Source organism: Hyaena hyaena, unplaced genomic scaffold, assembly GCF_003009895.1.
Source record: "Hyaena hyaena isolate Hyena2069 unplaced genomic scaffold, ASM300989v1 scaffold_352, whole genome shotgun sequence".
NCBI classification, from domain to species: Eukaryota; Metazoa; Chordata; class Mammalia; order Carnivora; family Hyaenidae; genus Hyaena; species Hyaena hyaena.
The window spans coordinates 1,774,485-1,789,909 of NW_024080984.1; the positions used below are offsets into that span (position 1 = coordinate 1,774,485).

Below are 15,425 nucleotides of genomic sequence, written 5' to 3' on the forward strand. Positions count from 1 at the left end.
TTCTCTTAGCATAATACATTCTAGCTCCATCCATGTCATTGCAAATGACAAGATTTCATTCATTTTGATGGGTGAGTAATATTCCACTGTATATATATACCACATCTTATTTATCTATTCATCAGTTGATAGACATTTGGGCTCTCTCTGTAGTTTGGCTAGTGTTAATAATGCTGCTACAAACATGTACCCTCCCCGCTAAATCAGTATTTCCATATCCTTTGGGTAAATACCTACTACTGAAATTGTTGGACAATAAGGTAGTTCTATTTTTACTTTTTTTGAGTACCCTCCATACTGTTCTCCAGAGTGGCCGCACCAGTTTGCATTCCCACCAGCAGTGCAAAAGGGTTCCTCTGTCTCCACATCTTTGCCAACACATGTTGTTTCTTGTGTTGTTGATTTTAACCATTCTGACAGGTGTGAGGTGAGTATCTCACCATGGTTTTGATTTGTAGTTCCCTGATGATAAGTGATGTTGAGCATCTTTGCATATGTCTCTTAGCCACCTGAATGTCTTCTTTAGAAAAGTGTCTATTCATATCTTTTGTGGGTGGATAATTAAAATGGGTAATTTAACAAGGTGATTCATGTTACTTAAATTCCAGCCCCCAACTGTAGTACCTTATGACTCTGTTGACCTTTTTCTGACAACATAATAGCTCATTGAACAAACATAGACATCAGGCTCTAGTAGTTTTTAATTGAGATAATAATTATATATTTTTAAATTATACTAAAATATAAACAATTACGATTTACAGTGTTTGCATAGTACTTGAAATTAAAAACCATTTTAACATATATCTTTTATTTTTACTTCATCCCAAACATTGGGGCTGCTACAATAATTTAAGACAAGTGAACTCTAAAGGTCTCCCAATAAGCCAGCAAGTCCAAAGGAGGACCACCAGCAATCAAACTGCTTTAAAGTCTCCTTATAGCCTCATTTCGAAACCTAGGTAAATATTTCTAGTTTATTTAAAGCTTTTTAGGAAAAAAGGTTAACGTTTATAAAGCCAGGGCCTCTGTGCTAACTTGGGCTTTAATCATCGCAATTTGTGCAAAAGAGGCAGATTTGGAAAACCTGCTCCTGTGGTGTTACAGTAAAGGCATCACTTGAGAAAGAGAGATTGAAAGATTGAAAAAGTCCAGATGTTTTGTTAAAATTTCCTACTGTGTTATGTGTAGGTCTCTCCTTTCCATCAGTTTAGCCTTCATTTATCCCTCAAATTTCAGTCTATTGATATTTTGTCAGAGGTTTCTATGACTCCTCAGTCTAAATAAAGCCATGTTTTTGAGTCTTTCTGTACTTCATTGCATTTATCATAATTGTAATTATATAATTTTGCATGGTTAATTATTTAATGTCCGTGTCTCAAATAGATTGCAAATTCCTCGAACACAGGGATTGTGTTTTGTTAACTGCTGTTAAATTGAAGCCATAGCCCTATGGCCTGGCACAGAGAGGCACCTAATTCATACCTGAATGGATGAATAAAGAGTAGGAAAATGTTCCCTCATAAAAGGTCCCCGTGTTCTGTTCAGAGTACCCTTGAAAACTGTCTTTGTTGTTTGGGAGGTAGGCTGGGAAGCTAGGACAGATTTTGAGAGAGCAGTGCTGGGAAGTCCCACTCAATCCTACTGAATGTATGTGGAGAGAGTTTGAGACTGCAAAGTTACCTGAAAAAATGCTGACTGAGGAACACGAGAAGCATAAAATAAAATTGCAGTTTGCTTTAACTGCCTTATATTGGGTACCTGTCTCATAGATAGTATGTGTGCACTAAAACTTTTGACACTTCATCTGAAATATTGGATGGGGGAGCATGTGGGGAGTGAAATAGTGAATGGAGGAGCATGTGGGGAGTGACTGGGGACTGGCTTGGTCGGAGTCAATATATACACAGCAGCAGGGATCTAATGACAAAAGATTTAGGGGGAATCAGAAACAAACATGACTCTCAAGTCTCTAGATAAAATTGTGATTACATTAAGAAGTAACACATGCATCAAGGATAATTGATTCTCCCTCTGAAAGATACCATCTTCTAAAGCATCAAGAAGGTCTTAGTGATACTGTTGCAACAAGTAGTGGATTCAAAAAAGAACTGTACATTTATTTGGGCAAAGGGAAAGCTGAGTGAAAACATGTTAGTATCTTGCCTTATGTCTGGAAAAAGATAGTGAAACCGTAATGTCAAAACCAAGGCAAACGATGATATGCACAGGGGAATAAGGCAAAACCATGAAAATGGCATGCTTTATAATTCTATATGAATTATGTATCAACTGACTGTTCCACTGCATAGAAACAATTTCAGAATTTGAGGTGGTTCTTTAAGGCAGATAGCATCCTAAGATTTTTTTTTAGTCCTTTTGTATATCTCTTACATTGAAACTTAACCAGGAAAAAAAAAAGAGGTAGTTTCGATCTCTTCTTGAAACTTGGATCTTTTCAATGGTATGGTGAAAAATAAATATTAGGGGACAGTTTTGGGATTTGGATATACCCCAATATTTCCAAGAAAGGGCTACCCTCCACTTGAATGATGACCTCTTGTTCCTACATAATTAATTAGTTTGGATATTCAAGGGACACTCTCTTGGTGCTCATTACACATGCTAAGTCTGAGGGCATTATCAGAGAGCACTAGAACTCCTCCAGCTTCTTTGAAAGCCTCTGGTACTGACTGCCACAGTACCATTCACTCAGACAACTGGGTGTTGGATTTTCAGAGCTTGAACATTAAGAAGTATGTGATCCCAAGATATATAGCTGTTTCAACATATTTGTATTCAACGTGTGAGAGTTTGGTAGTTAACAAAACAGTTGGGAGCTAAACTTATCAGGTTAGTGTGTTAGGTCTGTCACTTTGTTATCTTAAGTTTTGGAAAAGTAGCTTAAACTCTGTGCTAATATTGCGGAACTGTAAAATATGGTAGTAGTAGTGTTGTTATGAGTATGGATATGAGTTAATTACATAATTTGTTTCTTTGAATGTCTGGCACTAGTAGGAACTATATAAGTAAGAACATTTATTATTATTATTGTGTATTAGTAGATACATGTATTAACATTTTAAGGACTGAAGAAATGAACTAAAAGGTTGAATAAGAAAAATCCTGAAATGTTATAGCATGATACTGTAACACTTGGAGTTCTTTTTCAGGTGAGAAAGAAAATTGTCTTTTAATTTGCTCCTTAACTCTTTTCTCCCTCTTCAGTCTTGTTGCCTATTCCTCTTCCCTAGATTTGTTCTTTTGAACAAATCTCCACCTTAAGTTAATACAATTTCACTGTAACATAGCTCAAAAAAATTTTTTTCATGTCCATACCTCATGACAACTTGAGCATTTTATTTATAGCTAAAAACCTCCAGTTAAATTTGGATGGCTTCCAAACTCCCATCAGTATGAACCGTGCCTTATATTTATAGATGTAAAACTTGATCTAATACATGAAGATTTCTAGGATTAGAAATAATATCTGGAGCCACTCTCTACATTTATTTTTTTTTTCAGCCAGTTGCCCTTTAACACTGTTTTGGATTTTTATACTTTCGTAACAGGAATATTTTCTTATACAAAAGAGTCAAGAAATCATTTTCCAACATAAAGGAAAAGTTTTTGCCTATATAAACAGAAAACAGCACTTGAAACACATTATGTGTGCAACTCTAATTAATGATAGCTACATATCTCTTCTTTCACTTGAGTAACATCCCAAGCAAATTCTCCAAAATCTCCAAATATGCTTTTATTCTTTTTCATCTGCAGGAATCGATGCTCTTAGATTTGGGTCAAACTATATTATATTTCAGATCACTCTCTGTTTCTTTCTTTATTTCTCCCCCCTTCCCCACTACAGTTTATTGCTTTTGCTTCTTTATTCTTCATCCTGGTTTCAATCACAACCTTTTGCCTGGAGACACATGAAGCTTTCAATATCGTTAAAAACAAGACAGAACCAGTCATCAATGGCTCAAGTGTTGTTCTACAATATGAAATCGAAACGGATCCTGCCTTGACGTATGTAGAAGGAGTGTGTGTGGTGTGGTTTACTTTTGAATTTTTAGTCCGTATCATTTTTTCCCCTAATAAACTTGAATTCATCAAAAATCTCTTGAATATCATTGACTTTGTGGCCATCCTACCCTTCTACTTAGAGGTGGGACTCAGTGGGCTGTCATCCAAAGCTGCTAAAGATGTACTTGGCTTCCTCAGGGTGGTAAGATTTGTGAGGATCCTGAGAATCTTCAAGCTCACCCGCCATTTTGTGGGTCTGAGGGTGCTTGGACACACTCTTCGAGCTAGTACTAATGAATTTTTGCTGCTGATAATCTTCCTGGCTCTAGGAGTTTTGATATTTGCTACTATGATCTACTATGCCGAGAGAGTAGGAGCTCAACCTAATGACCCTTCAGCTAGTGAGCACACGCAGTTTAAAAACATTCCAATTGGCTTCTGGTGGGCTGTAGTGACCATGACTACATTGGGCTATGGGGATATGTACCCCCAAACATGGTCAGGGATGCTGGTGGGAGCCTTGTGTGCTCTGGCTGGAGTGCTGACAATAGCCATGCCAGTGCCTGTCATTGTCAACAACTTTGGAATGTACTACTCCTTGGCAATGGCGAAGCAGAAACTTCCAAGGAAAAGAAAGAAGCACATCCCTCCTGCCCCTCAGGCAAGCTCACCTACTTTTTGCAAGACAGAATTAAATATGGCCTGCAATAGCACACAGGGTGATACGTGTCTTGGCAAAGACAATCGGCATCTGGAACATAACAGATCAGGTAAGGCACAATTTCAAATGCATGCCATTAAATACTTTATAGACCAGTATGTCCCTTAGGTAGAAGGCAACCATTTTCATTCTCTGTAAACGTTCATGAGTTTTCAGTTCTACTCCTTCGCAAAACATGTGTTTGTATCAGGCTTGTAGATAGCTAGACTGTGGACTGTAGCTTTTCTCAGTAGGTTCCAAGTAGAAGCCTGCATAGCTGGTCTATAGAGTTTTCCTGCTTTAGTGGGAATGCCCTCTGCTGATGGTGCCAATATTTTCTTTTGCCTGTTTGTTGCTCTTGTGCCAATGTTTCTTTGTTCCCCTGCACGATGTGATGGTATGATATTGGCCATTTTCCATCTTTCATTCTCAAAATGTTGATTTCTGTATCATTTGGCTCGGTGTGTTTGTCTCAGTTTTATCTCTGCCACATGGGGCCATGCATCTCAACCTAATTCACAAGAAGCAGTTACTTAAAAAGAATGGATGCTTATATTTCAAAAGCCTGAACACAAAAAAGGTGATATGGAAGATAGCCATTTTGATACTACACATTGTCCCTAGTAATATTCGGGAGGGTTGATTACATTCTCATGATTGTTAACTTAGGAAGGATATCCAGTATTATCCATTTAGACTGGGTAAGATGCTATGTAATATAATAAACTCACCATTATTCTGGAGATAGATGATCTGCTTTTTCTAATCAATGGCACAGGTGAATTTCCCTGTGGATTTCCTTTTATATGCACTATACATTGGACACTCTGTTCCCCCCCAAAATGAATTTCGGGTGATTCACTGCTGAATCCCTACTCCTCTCCATTGCTATAGATAATCTAGAGGACTTGACTGTAAATTGATATTCATTCTGCCGAAGTGATAGGCAGTAGTGTCCTCTCTAGTTTATTGTGTGTGGTCCAGATGAAATATTTTGTAGATTAAACAATTTAGTTAGCTTTGAGCCCACTATGAAAATTTAAGATATGTGCATTCCTGTAACTTACATACATGTAATCTTTTTCTTGTAAAAAAAATTTATGATAATCCCATGTGAATACTTTTGCATAATTTAGAAATAACATCAATCACACAGAGCAAGCAAGCAAACAAAAAAGGCAGGTAACATTTCCATAGGTCCCTTCATTAGCTTCCAGAAGTTTTTGCAAAGTAAATGGGGGGAAAATGTGGCTGGAACTAAACTGCTTTTTTAAAGATTTTATTCATAAAGATCCTTTTGTTCATTTAGTACACTGTTCTGCAGATTCTGTCAATATATCTGAAAACCGTTAGGCCAAGAATGTCTATGAATTGTGAAGTTTAGTTGATGTTGATCTCATCAGACTGTTCTCAGAGTACCTGTGCAGAGTCCTTATGAAGGACATGGAAAAAGAGGAGAAACTCTCAGCCTGGATAAATATTGTTATAACAAGCTAGCATCTAGGCCAATAGGATGCAAACGTCTTTGGCAAGCATATAGAAGTAAACAGTTGTTTCAAGGGCATTTGGAGAAGTTAATTTTATTCCATCGTTATGTTCAAAAAAATTTGTTTTCAGTTCAAAAAGGAGAACCTGGACATAAAGTGAGATTTTGGATTATTTTTGTTAATATTTGGGGGGAAATTACTTTCAGCAAATATTAAAAGCCTATGTCTTAAAGAACTCAAAGACAAATATGTACCTAGGAGTTTTTCCTTAAATAGGCTCCACTTCTAAAGATTCCTATTCACAGTAACTAGAAAGCATGTCAAAAAACTTAAGATATTAATGTGTGTGCTACTTCATTATCACACTTATTTTGAATTCATATTAGTTCTGTGAAAGTCAGTTTCCTATTATATGGAATCCAAAATGGAATTAAAATTTTCCAAAGAACATTCCTCTCCTTTTCAATACATTTCCATTTCTTCCATGTAAATTTTTGTAATGAGTGATGAAAATCCTTTTTCTTATCATGATGTGATTACTGTGTTTTGTATATGGAGTGACTGTACTATGGACATTCAGTGTAAACTCTTTGTACTGTCTCATTTCCTCATCCATCACTGTCTGTCAATGGGCATGGTGCTGTGACCAGTGTTATCAGGTGACGACAGTACAGGAAGTGAGCCGCCATTATCACCCCCAGAAAGGCTCCCCATCAGACGCTCTAGTACCAGAGACAAAAACAGAAGAGGGGAAACATGTTTCCTACTGACGACAGGTGATTACACGTGTGCTTCTGATGGAGGGATCAGGAAAGGTAGGCATGCATTTAATCAGATCCTAACAGGTGACTTAGAAATTAAGTGCTACGAATATATGGAGTGATATAAATGCTCTTTCATCAATTTTTAGGAAACACTGCATGCAGTGTTTCACATTCCTCATCACCTCTTTTCTCAATATAAACATTTAAATACATATCATAACAGCACACTTGACATATCTAAAAGTTATTTCATCTTTTTTTCTTTCTTTCTCTTTCTTTCTTTCTTTCTTTCATTCATTCATGTTTTTAGTTTTCCATTTGTCTCTGGGAAGAATTGTAATGGGGCATTTAAAAATTAAGTTGCTCATCTAATTATTTTAATATACTCATAATATAATTATATAATAAAATTAAATTTTAATATAATTTAAAAGTTATCCTTTAAATTACAAGTAATAAAACTCACTAATTGGCTTCGCTCTATGCATATATTTGATAAGTAATTGATGAAACAATAGGACTTTCTTTCAAACAAAAGCTTTACACATTCTTTAATTAAATCTCTTATCAAGTATTTGGGCAGTCTTTGCCATGATTTATCTGAATGTCAGAAGGTCAAGAAGATATAACGTCCCCGGCCATATAAGACAGTATACCCAATCACTTTAAAGGCTACTTATGTACTTATAAAATGTGCTACAGAATTTCTTTTCAAGGCAATACTAATAATTTTATTACTATTTTCAACCCACATTGAACTGTGCCTTGCATACAGAAAATACTCTATAAACATTTGTCGAATGAATATATTTTGTCAAGTAGGCATCTTGGCCAAGGAATATAACAGTATTGAAGCACCACGCCATCAAATGCTTCCAGTTTTCTAGATTATGTCATTGTCTCTGACCATTCCGTAGGTGTTGCTTTTTGGTTTTGTTTTGAGTAAACTTTACAGAACTCAGGACAATTGGGCCCTTTTCCCCCTCCTTAAGAAATAATTCTGTGACATTACCTACCCTGTCCAAAGGCTGATATGCTCTTTGATTACTCCTACTTTGATAATTCCATTTGCTCTATTGCTATGATTCTCTTTCTCTGTTTGTTGACAGAATTGAGAAAGAACTATAATATTTCTTATGCAATGTACTGAATTTGAATGAAAAACCAGTCTCTAAAACTTTCATATTAGTGTAACTGTGTTTTAAAAATACAGCACTTTTTGCTATTCATTGCAGTTTCTTCCAATTGAATACTTTAACATTTTAAGCCTTAAATATTTTGTGATCTCTTCGAAATGTCTCATTACCCATATGGTACTCCTCTTTCATTGCTTCTGAACACTTTGTATTGTCCTACCTCCATGCCTTTGATCTCAAAAGAGAAGACAAAATCTTCTTTTATTTCTTCAGTATGTAATATTATAAATACTTCTTCATTTCAGTTACTTCCATTCCTCTGCATCTATTCTTTGCACCAAAATGTATTTCAATTATCTGAATATGTTTGATTGTTTGCTATTTTACATTTAAATATTAACTGCTAGAACAATTTTTTAAATATTTTATGAAGATAGTTAATATCATAGTACTTAAGCAAAATGTATGTATATACATTAGCTAATGATAATAATATGACTAATAATTTATTGCTATAAATTATATTTTAAGTACATTACATATCCTAACCCACTATATATGTGTATATATATGTATATATATGTATATGTGTATTTATATGTAATGTGGGGTTACATTTATATACATTTTGGACATCATGTGATAAAGTATCACATGTAGTATTTATATTAAAGTTACATGGTTAAGAACTTAGTTAACTTTTTTTCCTTCCACTGTCAGGCAATATTTGAATTTTAAACTGTGAAAGGAGATCACATATGAAAAAATACTTTGCAAATTATAAAGCACTATGCAAACATAGAATTTTTCTTTAAAATGCAAAGTTTCATGAGCAAAGCAATTAATAAGATATTTAGTTTGTATGGAAAAGTTGTACATGAAATTCTATTTTACAAACACAAAATTATCTTTAACAATGAACACATCTTTGAAAATTCATCTATGGGCTTTTATTCTTTGTCATTTCTCACCATATTCAACCTCTTTTTTCATTCTTGCTTAGTTTTTTTACACTTTTGCAGTTTTTTTTCTCCCAGGCCTTGTAACTATTTCAGCTAACTTCACTAAATTTTCTTGGTGTGCTGTCTTGTCATGTTTATCAGGAATCTACTCATTTCTTCTCTTGTTTCTTTTTATGTAGATCATAGATTTCTCCTAATACTCTTATTCAAGCATTTATTTCCTATATGATCCCTTTTTTATGTTTCAAGTTGGTCTCTCAACTGATTTGATTTTAGAGTGCTGAAAATTCTCCCCTGTATAGATGAAAAGAAATTACAAGATTCCCACTGAATTGTGTTTCAACCAACAAATATGAATATACTTGGGCATACATTAAGAAAACTTATGGATTCCCTGTAAGAGTGAACTCCCAATACTTATAACCTATGTTTTTTTTTACGTAGTAGTTTTTGGGAAATCATATTATATACACAAAATCATACCCATTGTTAGTACATGGTTAGGCAGTTTCAATATTTTACCAAGTGAGCACATGCTCTTGAGAACCATATAATAGGCACATTTTGTATTTAGATGCCAATTCCAAGTAGGTTCAATATTGCTTATTTTCATGAACTATATTTTTAACCATGCCACTCAATAAAAAAGCTTGCTTAAGCAAAACCTTTTCAAATTTTGTATCAGAAATGAACCTACAGAGTAAAAATATATATATTCAATAAGTAACGAATAATTTTACTAAATATTTGTGATTAAATTAGAAGGGAAGTCTTTTCAAATTAATACTGAAATTATAGTTAGTGAAAGTCAAGGGACTTATAAACAGAACAGATAATATTTTTGTTAAAAACTGTAATTCAGAATAATAATTAAACATTAAGAATGGCAACCAAGATTTACATATATAAAACTGTCAAGTAAATTTTTACCTTCTTGGAGGTCCTATAGGGAGATTACACGGTCAGCTAGGATAAATTATTCTTCCTATAATGCCCAAAGTTATACTTCCAATCTCTTTATGGAAGAGCAGTCCCATTACTAGCTCTTCAAGCACATGGAGGTCCCTTTGTAGGGACAAATTATCTGCAATTCTTTTTTAATTATTTAAGACATCTTCTTATTAAGTATTCCATCATCCACTAGAATAGAATGAAATGTATATTTCCTCCGGTGTTTTATATCTCTAAATACTAACAGAACTTAATTGGCAGATAATCCTCTCATTAGCAGAAAAGATGTCCTAAGAACTCTACCATAGTTAATGGATGGCATAAATTCCCATATACAAAATCTCCTAGAAGACCTCTAGCCCACTGATAGTTTCTACCTATGTGCATGGGGAGGGATGTTTCTGTTCAGCCTAGCTTCACCCACAGTAGAGCAGTTATTACAGTCTGTGTCCGTTCTTGTACTGGCTGCTGAAAAATCAAATAATCACTAACTCGCTGAAAACGTATCTTCTTTCCTAGTGAAAGGAGGAGAGATAGTATTAGCTTCTTCCCCAGAAGTTCCATGAAAATATAGAATTAAAAAAATAAGTACCTGAGAGGAACACGGAGAAACACAAAAGGCACATTTTCTTTAATCGTGCACACTGAGGGCTAATCAGAGCCCAAGGAATATGTCCCGAGTCTAAGGAATACATGAAGTTTAGTGAAGTTGTATCCACTTGCTCAGCTTTGACTGAGAGAATTTTATTTTCCTGTTCGACAACACTTTTTTTTTCAGTGGACCTGTCAGAATATTTATTTCCTGACTATTTTTTCTTTTGCCTGACTTCCTACATTTATTTCTCGACTACTTTTTCAATCAGTAGTTGTCCTGCTTTTAAGACAGTTCACTTCTAACTTTACATAGCACTAACCATCCCCCACTGAACTACCTCTACTCTTTTTCTAATAAATAACGCTACAAAATATGAATCCTCCCAAAGGTGACTTTGATGGGGATGTTGCTTGAGTGGCTAAGGAAACCCCTGGGGTGAAGCTTGTGAGGAGGATCTTTTATTCTGCAAGTCTATGACAATCACATACAGATGATTAGAATGCAAGATAATAGAAAGAAAAAGTGAATTACAATCAAATGGTTCTCAATTCCTGGCAGTGGAGAGCTAACTGAAAACATCGTATAATAACGTACAGACTGTAAGTCACTGAAATTATGACTCAATTTATATTTCATTTCCTTCCTTTTTTTCTTTACTCTTTTTTATCCAAAGAATTAGAAATGGGCATTCATTCTACATCACTTAGATAATGGCATCAAATGCCATTATTTAAGAAACATCTTTTTACACTATAAAGCTGGAAAATTAAATATGCTGAAAAAAGAGTTGTCCATTTAAAGTTGATCATGCAATCGCTTCTCGCCTTTTGGCTAAGATCAAGTGTAAAGTTGATCATGCTTATTAGCCTAGTAAACAATAAAAATGAAAAGAAAAAATAGCCCATTTGGTTTTTTTTAGAAACACATCCTGAAATTTAAAAATATTAGCCAAGTTTATATCTTACTTAAGTTGCTTTGCCTGATTCTTAAAAGATTCCTAGTATTTTATATACCAGAATTATATCAATACAAGCTATAGTCTGGGAAAGAATAAATTTTGAAGTATTACATCTATAAGTTGTGATTTAATCTCTTGGGAATGACAGCTGTAATGAGCTTTAGTTTTTTAAATCATAAATGGTCTCAATATTTAATTCTTTGTAAAAAAATTTTTTTCCTTGAACTCAAAATAGCACTTTTGATTATCCTGCTTGGTATTGTTTGTCTGTGTCTATTTTCTGGTTGAATTCAACTGATGTCTGTACATTTTTTCATAAAAGGATATGAAAAGTCCCGAAGCTTAAACAACATAGCGGGCTTGGCAGGCAATGCTCTGAGGCTGTCTCCAGTAGCATCACCCTACAACTCTCCTTGTCCTCTGAGGCGCCCTCGGTCTCCCATCCCATCTATTTTGTAAACCAAACTGCATCAGTCGGCTAAATTGTATGAATTCAAGTACTTTTTCCCCAAAATGGAAATAAGTAAATGTAGAGTTACTCCAGGCTCCATTAAATACAGTTTCAATCCTGCATGATACTACTATTTGAAGTCAGAAATGCCACTTGGGTAGCTAACAAATCTTATCCTGGCTTTAAAGATTATCTAAAGTAGTGCTACTTCTCCATATTAATTGCCCTGGTCTCCTTTCGCAATAAAATGACAGGTAGTGTCAGATATTGGCCAGTATGCTAATACATAAACATATCTTCAGGGAGATATAATTAAAACAGTGTGCTTCCAAATGCCAGTCACTTCACTGGACCTTCATTTCTCGTGACTCTAAACCATTTTGAAGATGTTTGGGATCCTATCTTGATTGCATACCACATGACTTTGGTCAGCTCATTTGCATGGACCATCTTGTCTCTATCACCTGAAAGCAATGTCGCAGAGTTCGGGGACCGTGGATGGCTCAGGATATGTGTACTTGCATCGAACCATCCTGCTGATATGAAAGCACTGGTCAACTGTTCTGCATGTTGAATTGTGGGGCAGGGAGGGCGAGTTTCTCCTTGACATTTTTTTTACCTTATTCTTTGAAAGAAATATTTGTTTTAAACATTAATTTCTTGGTTGATTTACTTTTTTTCAAAAATGCTGTATTGGAGTTCTGAATGTCTCTGGTTGTTTGCACACAGATAACTGCAAAGAGGTTGTCATTACTGGTTACACGCAAGCTGAGGCCAGAGCTCTTACTTAATGACTTGGGGAAGGCACAAAACATGAGAGAAAGGTAACTGCCAGTCAGGCTTGCATTGTTTAGCCAGAAATTGCTGCTTGGTATTAGAGTCATATATATATATATTTTTCCAGTCCCAGGATTTGTCATGATTTTCAGAGGCGAAGTGCCAAATATGACCCAAAGCTCTCGTGTCTTTTTTTTTTATCCCCTTCCTTTATTTTAATTTATTGACTTTTGTGCAAACATCAAAGATTATTGTTTTCACTCGAGGCTTTTTTTGACCAGCCTTAAATTCCTGACTCACGGGATTAATCAGATTTCCAGGCAGTGTTGAATCAGGTGCTTTGTCCTGTATGGCGTTTTGTCTGTCTGTCTTAGCTCCCTGTCTTTAATGTATATGCCATCTGTCTTCATGAAGCACAGAAATGCCTTGATATGATATTCATGATTTTAGTACTGGTTCTTCTCCCCTACCCCCTGCTTTCTCTGCTATTTGGAACAGCCGCTCTGCTATGTGTATACATGGATGGCACCCTGTAGACTACCTAAGTTAATCAGTACTGTGAACCTTTTTGATAAGCAGGATTTGAGCAGCAGTATTACCATTACATTTGGTTGCTCGCTGCAGTGTCAGTTTCTACTATCTAGCAACCAGCATTCATCACTACGCTCCAGCAAAACCCCTAGGGAGTTTTATTCAGCCCAAGTGGAAGAAATTCTGTTTACAGCATCCCTATGAATGCAATAGCAATAGTGTGTCTGGTGTATTAGGCATATGAGGGAAGAAAAATGCCATACTATAAATTGAGGGATAAACATTATTATTTCTAAGGCCTTCAGGATCCTTGGGACTGTTGATTAATGCTTAATTCTCATGTTCATTTTTTGTTAGGAAGACAAATGTCATTTTTATTATTGGCCACATAACATCTATTACTCTTTATCTCTAAGTCCTAAAGCATGAACTGCATGTCTGAGATTTTGTACGGCAATGTATTTATCCAGACGTACACATGTGATATTAGGAGATTCAGTGATCCTTTTAATAACGTCACCTTTAGAAAGTTATAATTCCATATAGCTCTACGGTAAAGGAATTAATATACTGTCTGGTGCTGCTGTTATTGACTGCAGTGTTGTACAGAATTTATCATGGATTTTTGACTGCTGAAAAAGGGACAGTGGAATTTAGCCATGCCAAGGACTGTACTGGAAACAGACTTCTGCTGCTCAATGTGCCCTGATGTGACCAGGTCGCACTCGGAAGAGGTCCCTACGTCTTCATGAGGCATCTAAAGCTTGGAAAAGAACTGGCTGGAACTCATTTGGTGCTCCCCATATGAGTGGTCTGCTTGTGGACTGGTCGGTATCCATGAGACAATTGTAAATACCAACATGTGTGCATGGGTCAACAGCTTCAGCCATCTCCCATCCAAGGAAGCCAAATTCATGATCAACATCTCTGAAGCTTCAAGTAAGGCCCATACTTCTGTGAATTGCCCCTCTTGGGTCTGCAGTAGATCCTGCTGTGAATCATACAAGGCAGTGATATTGGTGTAGTATAGATGTGTCTTAATTTCCTTTATTTCTTCTTAATTCCTTTGTTGTTTGAATCCATGAACATTGACTGTATCATTTTTTTATAAACCGCTTATGTTATCTGCTTGTCTTTGTTGTGAAATTTTCAGTGCCTATTTATCAAAACTGACTTGTTTTTAATCACATATTTGTTTACCTCTGGAGAATCATTATGACTTTAAAAAAAAACTCACCAACGTTATTCATGGTTTAAGTGTTTTGTCATTGTTACCTCAATTATAAATATAACAGAAAATAAAATTCTGGCAACGAGAGTATTTTTTTATTAAATGATCAAGGAGTAATGTCAGTATATAGTAGAGTATTAATCAAATTATATCTTAAAATGTATATTTTGCATAAAAGAGATATTCTTCAATCAATTACTTTTTTGTGAGTTTTGTGGCAACCGAAGCTTGTACTCGTATTTGTTTAAAATTGTTGTAGTTTAAACTGTAAGAATTCCTCCTCTTGCTTAATCAGTATTTCTGGAATCGATTAGCTCCCCTGGGATTCTGAATATAATATATAACCTAATTATCAACCCCTGTATTGTGGACGTTTTGTGAACATTTCAAGGTGCATGCACAGCCTTGGTGATAACTGATGGATATGTAATGAACTGAAATGAAGAATAAAAGGCAAATAAGCTGGGGATAAACTTGAATCCTATCTGATTAAATTATTCATATTCTTTTCTTGGCTCTTCTCTTTGTTTTGGCATTTTCAACAGGCTTTACTATTTTTATTCTTCATGGTACCAAGCAGATGCTCACACAGGATACAAAGAATTTGGGATGCAGGGGTTCACAAACATACAGAGCTCTCACTTTCACTCAGGTCTTGGGCATGTAGCCAGTGTTTTCTTCTTCTAAGTGCTCTGCCTGCCTAAGCTTCTTATACTTCTGAGATGGAATTATTATTAACTGTGATACTATCCAATATTTATATGGCATTTTATGACTCCTACTGAATTTTCACTTCTACATTCTACCTTAATCATTGCAGTGGTTCTGGAGGTAAATAGGTTTTGTTTTCATT

General features: G+C 35.4%; 1 protein-coding gene across 6 annotated transcripts in view; it reads left to right on the plus strand.

Annotated features, from left to right (window-relative positions):
* KCNC2 (potassium voltage-gated channel subfamily C member 2) overlaps nt 1-15,082 on the plus strand; it is a 193,704-nt gene extending 178,622 nt beyond the window's left edge. For 2 of the 6 annotated variants that reach the window (XM_039249907.1, XM_039249906.1), the window contains exons 3-5: nt 3,872-4,799; nt 6,867-7,031; nt 13,941-15,082. In XM_039249907.1, coding sequence (XP_039105838.1) covers nt 3,872-4,799; nt 6,867-7,031; nt 13,941-14,050 — 1,203 coding nt within the window. In that variant the 3' untranslated portion in view covers nt 14,051-15,082. Of the gene's footprint in view, nt 1-3,871; nt 4,800-6,866; nt 7,032-12,762; nt 12,858-13,940 lie in introns of all 6 variants that reach the window. The other 4 variants (XM_039249908.1, XM_039249909.1, XM_039249912.1 and 1 more) reach the window with 4 other exon arrangements.
* Nucleotides 15,083-15,425: the final 343 nt, after the last annotated feature.